This window comes from Micromys minutus (assembly GCF_963924665.1).
Source record: "Micromys minutus genome assembly, chromosome: 28".
Taxonomy (NCBI): Eukaryota; Metazoa; Chordata; class Mammalia; order Rodentia; family Muridae; genus Micromys; species Micromys minutus.
In genome coordinates, this window is record NC_137963.1 from 33,353,292 (window position 1) to 33,366,992 (window position 13,701).

The following is a 13,701-nucleotide window of genomic DNA, read 5'->3' on the forward strand; positions in this document are numbered from 1 at the left end:
TTAGCCATTCTGACTGGTGTGAGGTGGAATCTTAGGGTAGTTTTGTTTGTATTTCAATGATGACTAAGGATATTGAACATTTCTTTAGGTGTGTCTCAGTCATTTTATATTTCTCAGTTGAAACTTCTTTTTTTAGCTCTGTACTCCATTTTAATAGGGTAATTTGATTCTCTGGAATCTAACTTATTGAGTTCTTTGTATATATTGGATTTTAGCCCTCTATCAAATGTAGGATTGGTAAAGATTTTATTTTTCTCAATCTGTTAGTTGCTGTTTTGTCCTATTGGCAATGTTTTTTGCTTATAGAAGCTTTGTAATTTTATGAGATTTCATTTGTCAATTCTTGATCTTAGATCTAAGCCACTGGTGTTCTACTGAGGAAATTTTTCCCTGTGCCTATGTGTTCTAGGCTCTTCCCAACTTTCTCTTCTATTAGTTTTAGTGTATGGAATTTTATGTGGAGGCCCTTGATCCACTAGGACTTGAGCTTTGTACAAGGTGATAAGAATAAACCAATTTGCATTCTTCTACACACTGACTGCCAGTTGAACCAGCACCATTTGTTGAAGAGGCTGTCCTTTCTCCATGGAATGTTTTTGACTTTTTTGTCAAAGATCAAGTGACCATAGGTGTGTGGGTTCATTTCTGGGTCTTCAATTCTATTCCATTGATCTACCTGCCTGTCTCTGTACCAATACCATACAGTTTTTATCACAATTATTTGTAATACAGCTTAAGGTTAGGGATCATGATTCCACCAGAAGTTCTTTTATTGTTGAGAATAGTTTTTGCTATCCTGGGGGTTTTGTTGTTGTTGTTGTTGTTGTTGTTGTTGTTGTTGTTGTTGTTGTTGTTCCGAGTGAATTTGCAAATTCCTCTTTCCAACTCTATGAAGAATTGAGTTAAAATTTTGATAGGGATTGCATTGAATCTGTAGATTGCTTTTGGCAAAATGACCATTTTTACTATATAAATCCTGCCAACCCATGGGCATGGGAGATCTTTCCATCTTCTGAGATCTTCTTTGATTTCTTTCTACAGAGACTTTAAGTTGCTTGGTCAGAGTCACACCAAGGTATTTTATAGTATTTGTGACTATTGTAAAGGGTTTCTTTTCTCTAATTTCTTTCTCATCATGTTTGTCCTTTGAGTAGAGGAAGGCTACTGAGTTAATTTTATATCCATCCACTTTGCTGAAGTTGCCCTGGTAGAATTTTTGGGGTCACTTAAGTATACTACCATATCATCTACAAATAGTGATATTTTGACTTCTTCCTTTCGGATTTATATTCCTTTGACGTCTTTTTGTTGTCTAATTGCTTTAGCTAGGACTTCAATTACTATACTGAGTAGGTAGGGAGAGAGTGGGCAGCCTTGTCTAATCCCTGATTTTAGTGGGATTGCTTCAAGTTTCTCTGCATTTAATTTGATGTTAGTTATTGGTTTTCTGTATTGCTTTTACTATGTTTAGATATGGACCTTAAATTCCTGATCTTTCCAAAACTTTTAACATGAAGAGATATCGAATTTTGTCAAATGGTTCCTCAGCATCTAATAAGATTATCTTGTGTTTTTTTTTTCCTTTGAGTTTGTTTAGATAGTGGATTACGTTGATGGATTTTCATATATTGAACGATCCCTGCATCTCTGAGATTAAGCCTACTTAATGAGTGATTATTTTGACTTGTTCTTGGATTCGGTTTGAAAGAATTTTATTGAGTATCTTTGCATTGTTGTTCATAAGGGAGATTGGTCTGATGTTCTTCTTGTTTGGTCTTTGTGTGCTTTAGTTATAAATGTAATTGTGGCTTCGTAGAATGAACTGGATGGTGCTCATTCTGTTTCTCTTTTGTGAAAATAATTGAAGAGTATTGGTATTTGATCCCCTTTGATAGTCTAATAAAATTCTGCACTAAATCCTTCTGGTCCTGGGCATTTGGGAGGGGTAGATTTTGATAACTGCTTCTATTTCTTAAGGGTTATGGGATAGTTCAGATGGTTTATCTAATTTGGATTTAACTTTGGTACCTGGTATCTGTCTAGAAAATTGTCCATTTTATTCAGATTTTCTAGTTTTGTTGAGTATAGGCTTTCGTAGTAGAATCTGATGATTTTTTTAATTTCCTCTGCTTCTGTTATGTCTCTCTATTCATTTCTGATTGTGTTAATTTAAATACTGTCTCTGTGCCACTGACTAGGAGCTAATCTATTTCACTGAATTTTTTTTCAAGGAACCAGCTCCTAGATTTTTTGATTCTTTGTATAGTTCTTTTTGTTTCTACTTGGTTAATTTTGTCTCTGAATTTGATCATTTCCTGCTTTCTACTCCTCTTGGGTGTATTGGAGTCTTTTTGTTCTAGAGCTTTTAGATGTTCTGTCAAGATGCTAATGTATGGTCTCTCCAGTTTCTTTTTGGAAGCACTCAGAGCTATGAGTTTTCTTCTTAGTACTGCTTTCATTGTGTCCCATAAGTTTGGCTTTGTGCTTTCATTTTCATTGAACTCTAAAAAGTCTTGAATTTCTTTTATAAATGAGTCACAAATTCTCTAGTAGGAAAAAAAAAAAAAACCACTGGTCCACTTAGATTGAGCTTAGTCATTTCTTAAAGAAGCCCTTCACTTCCTTTCTTTAAAGATGCTTTCCATTTCGTTTTAAGAATAAATAACATTTCTTTCAATGAATTAAAGAAAGAAAGAGCTAATTGGACACAACTCTGAATTATCATTTTAATTTAAATATTTTTGGATTTACTTAATTTCTATACAAATGCAGTGCCTACAGGTTTGTCTGTGTGTGACTGATACTTGTAGACGTCCAAGTGTCAAATACTCTGGATATAAAGTTAGCATGGTTGTGAGCCGCCATGTGTATTCTGGGAAGTGAATCCAGATTTGCTTCGAGAGCAGGGGGTGCTCTTATCCATGAAGTCATTTCTCCCACCCTCTATAATTTATCTTTAAAATGTCCTAAATGCATTTAGTTGATCAGTAGAGACCTCACACAAACCTTCTAGGGACACCTGCCTGATGCTCACCTACTTTCTGGCAATATGATCTCTTTCACATTGCGTACCATTGCCCCTATGTGCTTTATTATGTGCAGCTCTTCTCTCCTTGGGAGTACCATATTAGAGATAGTCCTGGATGTTTTCCTTTATCAACATGTTTTCTATTTGTATGGAGTCACATCAATGAACCTAAATGACAGTGTATTTATACCACCAATATGTACATGCATGTGTGTATGTGGGTTACATGAGTAAAATTCTCATTTGGTGTTTTATTTGATCTTCAGCCTCCATTGATATCCAATTGTTCTTTTCACAGCATAGCTCTCTAAAAGGAATTATTACCAACTTCCCTTATTGCCTTCTCCCCAAAACTGGTGCACTGAGATACTGGGATGAAAACCTTTACAAAGTACCCTACAGAAGTCACCAGCAAGTCACACACTGCTAAACTCAATGGTTGACTTTAATCCTTTTTTTTAATTCAGATTTTTAAAAGTATTTGAGACCCATTGTGACTCTTTTACTTGATGTCTACAGTAGAGCACACCGTCTCCCCAATGCTGTTCACATTTCCATTTCTCTTACTATGTCTCTGTCAGCTGTAACACCCTGACCTGTTAGAGTACCAAGGACTTCCAGACATCCGCCATTATTCAACAATAGTCACTGTGATCTCATTGGCTCTTCTTTCTTTTTTTAATTAAACAACTTTATGTGTCGGGAAGAATTTCTTTTTTAGACTTCTATTTGAAGTTCTGTAGGCTTGTTTTAGGCTCATGGTCATCTCGTTTTTAAGGATAGGGAAGTTTTCTTCTATTTGTTGAAGATATTTATTGTGCCTTATAGTTGATATTCTCCGCCTTCTTCTATGTCTGTTATCCTTAGGTATGGTCTTCTCATTATGTCCTGGATCTCCTGGACATTTTGGTTTAGGAGCTTTTTGGTTTTTTCATCTTCTCTTGGTGTTTTGTCTATGTTTTCTACGTTGTCTTCGACCTCTTAAATCCTCTCTTCCATCTCTTGTAGTCTGTTGCTGATGCTTCCATCTCTGACTCCTGATTTCTTTTTTAGGTTTTCTATATCCAGGGTTGTCTCTTTTTGTGTTTTCTTTATTGTTTCTATTTCTGCTTTCAATTTCATCATCTGTTAGGTTGTGTTTTTTTGTAGTTCTTTGAGTAATTTCTTCTGGTTCTTCTGTAATTGTTTAAGGGAAGTTATCCATGTGCTTCTCAAAGATCTTCATCATCATTGTAAAGTATGATTTCAAGTCTAAGTCTTGTTTTTCTGGTGTATTTGGCAATCCACTTGTTGCTGTGGTGGGAGAGATGGGTTCTGATATTGCCAGATTGTCTTTGTTTCCATTGCTTAAGTTCTTTCGCTTTCCTCTTGCCATCTTATCTGTGATTATAGGTGATCTTGTTGTCACTGACTGGCGCCTGTCTCTCCTGTGGCGCTGAGGGCCCGTGAGCTCAGGAAAAAAATTGCTTCTGAGTGTTTCACTCTTTGTGGGCAAGCAGTGAGCTCTGATGGCAGTGACTCAGTTCTTCTGTCTTTGTGGGCTCAAGTGTGGGAGCTTTTGTGAGGCTGTTCCAGGTGCTCAGCCCTCTGCCCACAGGTCCTAAGTTCTACTGGCAGAGACCTGGCTCTTTCTCTAGGCCAAAAAGGAACTTTTCCATAGAGCACTCTCTGCTCTCTGAGAACCTGCCCAGTGTGACCTCCCCAGGCATCAGGCTCACCTCTGGTCCAGGTGTAAAAGCACCTTTGGAGCTGATCTTTTAGCACTGGCATTCCCAGGCATATCCTGAGACCCATTACAGAGGCCAAGCTCTCACTGTGGGCTGGAAAGGACACTATTCCAGAGAGCACAGTACCCTCTGTGTCTGAGAACTCCAGGTGTGTTCTCACCATACTTGTGCCCCAGGCTCTCTGCTGGTCCAGATGGAAAAGAGCCTGTGTGGCTCATCCTCAAGTACAGCCTTTCAGGCAGATCCCGATACCCTCTGTGCTCTGAGAACTCCTGTTGCTACCTCACCTGGCTTATACCTCACTGGCTCTTCTTAACTACCACATATAGGCTCATATATACAAACTTGTATCACCTGCTTAGACTTTGTTTATTAATACCAGAGGACCCGGATTATCAATGTTATGTCTAAGGCAACTTTTAGCATCATCTTATACTCTCCTTCTCAGAAACCATGTCTACATTGTCAACAAATCTGTCCGTGCCAGCATAAAAACATATCAAGTTCTAAGTCTCCACCTACCACAGTCAGCCCTCATCCCACACCATCATCACCTTTTGTCTGGGTATGTAGGGGGGCCCCTAACCTGCCTTGTTTCTGCTCTTGCCATTTTAGTTGGTCATTCAGCAACATGGCAATCCTATTAGCCAAGTTAAGTCATAACCCTCTCTTCAAACTCCACCAGTAATTGTGCCTTGCACACAGATGAGAAACAACATACTTATAATTACCTACAATACTCAATATTCTTGCAAATTACATGTTTTTCTCTGATTTAATGCTCTCAACGATGTCAAACACACACCCACATCAGTGATAATAAACTTTGTTGTTAATAAACTGTCATCTCTCAGAAAGAAGTCCTTGCCATCTTTACTTTCCCTTTTTGCAACTGGTATTCCAAAATACCAGGCATGTATTACTTTCCTGAAATGTTTTTGCTTTGTGTGTGGAGTATAAATGCATATACTAATATTTCCACTGTGCACCTAGCATCTCAAATCTAGCATCTCAAATAATGTGTGGCATATGGTGACTATAGTGATTAATTGAATGTTTGAAGGATTGATGTGTCACTTTTTTGAACATCGTTCTTCATTTGCTTTAATGTTAAGACCATCTTTCAATAAGTATATCAAGATTTTATATGCAAATATGGCTTTCAAAATGTAAATATGTTACATATCAATCTGCTATATACTGTGAGCTATCTCAAAAATAGCTTAATGTATTTTCAAACTAAAATTTTTATTTATATCACTTTACTAATCAACACTGATTATTGACTAATAGCATAATTAGAAGCTTTTAATAAAGTCAAATAAACTACTGGGCCTCATTCTTTTATGAAGTACAGTGCCTTGAGAGGTTTGCTAAACTGCTTTTTAAAAAATCATGTGCAAAGCCCAGGCATTAACTAGGTTCTTACTAGGTTGCTTCTACAGTAAGATTCAAGCCACATGAAGCTGTGTACCTACCAATATCAAATACATTATAATATCCTTCCGCATATCCTTGGGGTCATTGTCTCTTTTTTTCTTGTAAACATTTTGCTTGTTTTTAAGTTAGTACAATTATTGCATAGCGCTGGCTATGTCATTAAACATCTCTAAAATCTCTATGCTTCTTGTTTTATTATTAAAATAAATTCAAACTTCTGAAGCAGGTGTGTGAGCTTCTCGATTCTATGTGCCACCTGTTTCCCCCCACATTAGATTTTAATGTTTTCGACTTCACATTCCAATCAGTTTTCACCTGTTTTCTCTATAACATTTCTGAATCTGGAATGTGTCAGGAGAGTTTGTATCCAGGTTGTAGCAGCTGATTGATAAGTACAAAATAATGGTAAATTGTATTACTTGCTTTGGATGCAAACTCAATTCTATTGAACAAATTTAAGATTATGTTTGTCCGTTGTTTACACCAACGCTGATGTCCAGGGTTATGAGGCACTTATCAGCTCCATCCTACAGGTCTCTGTGTGCCATGTTGTCGAGCCGAGTTCTGTATAACCTCAGCATGCTTTGTGAACAAAGAAAAGCCTGTGCATCTGTCCTCTTAAACTTTTCTTTAGGAAGGTTAAATATCTCTCAATTATACCATTTCCTCTTTGCTCCTGCTCCTGATGGAATGACAGAGGGAAAGGAAGATTACATGTTAGGAAGGGAAGAAAAAAACGTCTTTCTTTACACAGGAAGTGTAGTCAGCTTCTTCCTCCTCCCAAAGTACTATCTAAAAACCTAGCAAATAAAAAGTCCTGTTTCTACTGCAGAAAATCTCCTCAGTAGCCCCACCAATGACTTCAATGAGAACTTACATATGACTATAATTCATTTTCCACCCCTTGTCTCTGAGTTTTTTTTTTAAACCACTTGCGGTATTCCCCACATATCTGCATCACTTCCCAGCTTCTCCCCCTGGAAAAGAGGAACTTCTCCCGAGGACTCAGCCCTGCTCTTCTTCCTCTAAGATTCCTACTTTGGTCCAAGGAAGGGAAGCCCTCCAATATCACTCATTGCTTAAATTACTTGAATTTTATATTCACTTTCTTTTTCCCACAACTAGACTTTGTGCTCTTTAAGCCAAGGAGGTGGCTTTTATCTCAGTAACCAGAAGGGCTAAGCATAGTGCCAAGTGATTTGTATCCATTTATCTTACCAACAAAATGAGTCCTCATTTTCTTTCTCTTCCTTGTTCATCCAAGAAGAGCCCAGGGCAAGTACTGAAAAGCACGGTGTAATTCAATTTCATCAAAACTGGAATTTCAACAGTTTAATCTTTCAGGTACTAGAGTGAACGTCCAAACTTCACTACCATTGTCATTCCTTCACAAAGAATACATGGGGAGGGTGCCTGTGACTAAAAGCTATCGGCGAAAGGGTTTTCATTTATCCTCACTATAAAATGAAAAATAAAATAGACACAAATGATCTGTCATGAGTGCAATTTTCTAACAGAAGTTCTTCATAACAGTTTTGCAGTAAAACGTGAATTATGATTCTGATTCTCTCTCTCTCTCTCTCTCTCTCTCTCTCTCTCTCTCTCTCTCTCTCTCTCTCTCTCTCTCCCTCCCTCCCTCCCTCCCTCCCTCCCTCCCAACACCTACTGCAGAGATATATGGGGCATTATCCTTCTCCATGGCCATGTTACATATTCACACTGATAACATGCAAAGGCTTTGCCAGACCATGAGAACCATGTAGATTTCTACAGACTTTTAATACTTTTCATTGAGATGATTCAAGTATATATTTAGTCAAAGGTAAACTTTCCCAAGTCCTCCCAGTTAAAACTCCATCATCTTTAAGTCCCAAATAGTCTTAAACTAATAAAAAATTATTTTTTATACAACCTTTACTTTATGTCTCTGTGATCACAGAATTGGCCAAATAAAACTGGCCCATTTACTACCAACCCTTTCTTCTCCTGGGTTATGCCAACAGCCCCTGTGTGTGCATGTTTTAAGAATATCTAAAAGTATCTCATTAGATACACCATCATACTTGCTCTTCTTTTACAGCACTGAGGGAATTATCAATTGATTAATTTATATATGATTTTAATGATGTGGATCCCTGCTTCTCTGAAGTAGAAAACTGTTTTAAAGTCTAAGATCGCTGAGACTTCATTACTTGTTGCAAAATAGAATTTATTTAAGTAGTAGAGTCCCAGTGGGGTGCAGTGACATGAGTGATTGCTACTGCCTGCAATCTACCACAGCAAATGGTTTCGCTGCCTTCAGTGACAGTAGCATCTTCAAATGTGATTTACACTTATCGCTAATGAAAATTAGGGCATATTTCACACTTTCTGATTTTTCTATATTCCTTCTGTGGTGACATGGCTTCTTAGCAAGAGTTTTTTTGCATTTGTAAATTATGAAATAATATATGTGTCAGGCAATTCATTAAAAGTGTTTCTCTGAGCAGCTAGATCTGTATCACTGGGCTCCTTAAAATCCCTACTGTGCTATATCTCACATTTCAACTTAATTGCTTTTTATTTTAAATGTGCTGAAGTCACTTTTAAGGGGTTATCTTAAGGCAGTGATTTGGTCTCCAGCTAATAACACCACAGCTCTATATCAGAAGCTATGCTGTGTGTTTCGTGCATTGTTTACAAGTCTTGGAATTCACCAAAGATTATTTTTCCCATTTTGCTAAGGATGAAATTGAATCTCTGAGTCAAGTAACCTGCTCAGGGTCATTACTGAGTAACTGAGTTAAGATTCAAATGCAGGTCTATCTGACCCCAAGCCCTGAGCTTTTATTCTTGGGGGGGAAAGTCATAATTAAGCATATGTGTTAGCTCTTGTTACTTTCTGCTTCTGCTCAAGAAAGACAGGTTCTGTGACCAAGCATTCTCCTGTCCAGTCAATGTCAAAAGGTACACCGCAAGTGTCCACAGTGCTAGAAATCATGTCGCATTTAGCTAGTCATTTTCCTTGCTTTCACTTCTGGCAGAGTCTTTCTGTAGAGTCGGGCCCAGTTATTTTCCTCAAATGATGAGGAAGGGTAGCCTAAGGCTGTCCTGAAAACAGCAAGTTTATTTATCATTCTTTTCTCTTTTCTGTGGATAATATCCAGCATGCATCTCTGATTGGCCCCATGAGGAGTGATATGCTAATTTTCCACTCTACAAGGAAAAATACTGTACAAAAGCTGGCTATTCCCTAATGCTATGAATGCAATTTTAAACAATTATAAAACAATATACATATTTATTGAAACTCATTTCTGTACCAAAAATGTTATCAAAAGGATTTCATCAGCATCAAAAATAGTAAACTGAATGTCAAAGATGTTTGGAACCTCAATAAATTGGAAACCTGTAGAAGTACATATTAGTGATGAATGCTTTTTTAAAAAACAAGTTATAATATTTGGAGCAAAACCAATTGTCAAGCACCTCGCCAGAACTAGAACCTGAATGTGAGATCCCATTACTTCAATGAAATAGAACATTTCCGTAAAGTCGATATTCTTGAAGAAAATATAAATAAAGTCTTTGTTTTTAGAAGTTGAACTCCCCAGAGAAGAGCATATCAATTGGTTTTACAATACCAAATACAATGGTATTGTACATACAAGTAACATTATACAGAATAAGCAAGTTACACACGTGTGTGTGCAACAACAACTGATGAAAAAGTGGCTAAGAATTCTACAGGGAAAAGAGGAAGGTATAAGGAAAAGGTTTGGAGGGAGGAAAGAAAACGGGAAAATGATGTGATTATAATTTCAAAAATAAAAGAAGTGTTGTTAGTAGGGCTTCTTTGTATTAAGAGAGAGAAGCAGGGATCAGTCAGCACTGGCATTTGACTTTGACATTGCCTGTCTTTCTTATGTTCTACCTTTGATCCTCTTTACCAGGTTTTTAGCCAACACCACTTTCAGAGGCCTCAGTGGTTCCATCAAAGTAAAGGGATCCACCATTATCAGCTCAGAGAACAACTTTTTCATCTGGACCTTGCAGCATGACCCTCTGGAAAAGCCAATGTGGACTCGCCTGGGCAGCTGGCAAGGGGGAAGGATTGTCATGGACTCTGGAATATGGCCAGAGCAGGCCCAGAGGCACAAAACCCACTTCCAGCACCCAAACAAGTTACACTTGAGAGTGGTGACATTGATTGAACACCCATTTGTTTTCACGAGAGAAGTCGATGATGAAGGCTTATGCCCCGCTGGACAGCTCTGTCTAGACCCAATGACTAATGACTCTTCCTTGCTGGACAGCCTGTTTAGCAGCCTGCATAGCAGTAACGACACAGTGCCAATCAAGTTCAAGAAGTGCTGCTATGGGTACTGCATTGATCTGCTGGAACAGCTAGCAGAAGACATGAACTTTGACTTTGACCTCTACATTGTAGGGGATGGAAAGTATGGAGCTTGGAAAAGTGGCCACTGGACTGGGCTGGTTGGTGATCTCTTGAGTGGGACAGCCAGCATGGCAGTCACTTCTTTCAGCATCAATACTGCACGAAGCCAGGTGATAGACTTCACCAGCCCTTTCTTCTCCACCAGTTTGGGTATCTTAGTGAGGACTCGAGATACAGCAGCTCCAATCGGAGCTTTCATGTGGCCACTGCACTGGACCATGTGGCTGGGAATTTTTGTGGCTCTGCATATCACTGCCATCTTTCTCACTCTGTATGAATGGAAGAGCCCCTTTGGCATGACTCCTAAGGGAAGGAACAGAAACAAAGTCTTTTCCTTCTCCTCAGCCTTGAATGTCTGCTATGCCCTTTTGTTTGGCAGAACAGCAGCCATCAAACCCCCAAAGTGCTGGACTGGACGGTTCCTTATGAATCTTTGGGCCATTTTCTGTATGTTTTGCCTTTCTACATACACAGCAAACTTGGCTGCTGTCATGGTAGGTGAGAAGATCTACGAAGAGCTTTCTGGAATCCATGACCCTAAGGTAATCGATTTCTTTACTCCACCTTCTCTTGTTCCCGTGGCAATTTATTGTTCTGTCTAATTCTGTGGTATTCCTGACTTCCTCGTTTGATTCGAATATACTCTTTTTAAATAAGGCTGGAGAGAGAGTTCAATCAGTAAACTAAGGTTCTAGGTTTTGTCCACAGAACTCACCTAAAAAATTTGGAGGGGAATGTGCTTCTAATCACAGCACTGCAGAGGTAGAAATATGTAAATTGTTGGCCAGTGAGTTCAGGAACAGCAAAAGACCTGTATATAAAAACAAGATGGATGGCATCCTGAGAAGTAAGTTCAAGGTTGACTGCTTGTATCCACATCCACATGCATATAGACACACACACACACACACACACACGGGGGGGGGGGAGAAATTCACCTATTTACATGTGTATATATGAGCAAGTACATCCAAATATTCTCTCTACTGACAGCACAGGCCAGTTTAAAAAGTTTTACCTGTTGTTGTTTTCTGTTATTATTTCATTAAATAAAAGAAAATTGGGAGCATTGTGAGTATTTATTTTAGAGATAATATTGCTTATATAAACATCTATAAGTGTAGCTTTTCTTGGCTGTTTAACCATCTGACATAATGGCTATTAGGGAGTAGTTTTGCAGTGCAATAATTTATAGCATTTTACCCACAGACATTCTAACAAGCTGATTAATTACTTTTAGGGAAAGTTAATAGAAATAAATAAAAGAATGCATGTTATAAATAGCAAGCCATTTATTTTATTGTTAAAATACCTAAAGAAATGGAAAGAGCTGACATGTTATCAGAAGCGCACAGTTGAGAGGAAGCTTATGAAACCTGAAGAAGTTCTGAACTGAGGCAGCAAGATTAACTAAGGAAAGGGCGTTCTTACAGAATAGGAAAAGTTGTATAGTCAGCCACCTCGGGCTAAGGAAGCTTCTTTACAGTATTATTAGAACGTCTAAGGACATTTGAGAAGACTTTTTTTTCTGTATTGGATGCCTCAGTCATTCAACTCTGGGGGTAGAAGGAAGTGGGGGGGAGACACATACAAATCATGATGAAATGACTGTTTCTAGTTTGACTGGAATTGTAGTGACCTGGGGTATATTTTTCCTGACAGGTTTAACTGAGGTGGCAGAGGAGACCTATGCTGCATGTGGAAAGCACAGTCCCATGGCCCACAGGCAGGGAATGAATGAAAATAGTAAAATGGGAGCCAAATGAGGATTAACACATCTCTGTTTTTGACTGTAGTCATATGACCAATCTTTGCAATTGTCTGTACTCCTTCAACATAAAAGTGAAATAATCTCTTCTTGCATTAATTTGCTTGTCTCTGATTGGGCTACAACAATATGAAAGACAATTACTAACCCAATCCTCCTGTGACGCGCAGAGGAGGATAGTCATGTCAGTGTCCTCCCTAGATGAAAGCAGTGTCCATTCTAATGGGTAAGTAGACACTCCAACTAATGTGAACAGGGCCAAGGAAGCGATAGGAATCAGGTCTGAGGACATACTGAGGACCTTGTGGAAATGCAGATCCTAAACAGAGTATATCCAAATATATAGGAAATGGCTGTTACAGATGGGAAGAACTGAGAATACTCCATGATCAAAGCAAGAGAACCTAAGTCAAATCTTTAAAATGGTGCAAGCATGATCATCATTGAGTTTTCTGATGCCAGGCAGATTTCAAGCTATCAATCTACACGATATATATTTTATTACATAATATTCACTTATTTATTGTTAAATTTTTATTCCACTTACATCTCAATCTTTTGAGATTTCATCTGTGGGGGAGTCTCTGCTTAGCTCTATGCTCTGTTTTATTATTTATTATTTTATTTTAATTATTTTATTGATTTGCATTCAAATACTGCTCCCTTTCTCAGCTGCCCTCCAAAAGTTCTTCACCTCATTCCCTCTGCCCTTTGCCTCTGAGAGGGGGCTCTCTATCCCCATACCCCAGGCATCTGCCTTCCCTCTACAGGATTAGGTGCATCCTCTCCTACCAAGGCCAGACAAGGCAGCCTCTGCTATATATGCGTCAGGGAACATATATAGCCTCTGCTATATATGCGTCTTGGAACAGCCCCTTGTACGCTCTTTGGTTGTGCCACAGTCTCTGGAAGCTGCTGAGGGTCCAGGTCAGTTGACACTGTTGGTTTTCCTATGGGGTTGCCATACCCTTCAGCTCCTTCAATCCTTCCACAACTCTTCCATAGGAATTCGTGATCTCAGCTCAATGGTTGTCCGGAAGAATCTGCATCTGTCTTAGTCAGCTGCTAGTAGGGCCTCTCATTGGGCAGCCATGCTAGGCTCTTGTCTGCAAGTACAACATAGCACCAGTAATAGTGTTGGGGTTTAGTGTCCACCCACGATATGGATCTCAAATTGGACCAGACACCGGTTGGTCTTTCCTTCAGTCTTTGCTCCATTTTGCCCCTGCATTTTATTTAGACCAGAACAATTCTGGGTTAAAAATTTTAAGGATGAGTGGTGACTGCACTAGTGGCCCTG

General features: G+C 38.7%; 1 protein-coding gene across 2 annotated transcripts in view; it reads left to right on the forward strand.

The window, feature by feature from the left end:
- Positions 1 to 13,701, forward strand: part of GRIN3A (glutamate ionotropic receptor NMDA type subunit 3A) — a gene marked incomplete at both ends in the record, with an annotated part of 188,574 nt that overhangs the window by 63,918 nt on the left and 110,955 nt on the right. For both annotated transcript variants that reach the window (XM_080940337.1, XM_080940338.1), the window contains one exon: positions 10,128 to 11,175. In XM_080940337.1, the coding sequence (XP_080796463.1) occupies positions 10,128 to 11,175 (1,048 nt within the window). The remainder of the gene's footprint in view (positions 1 to 10,127; positions 11,176 to 13,701) is intronic.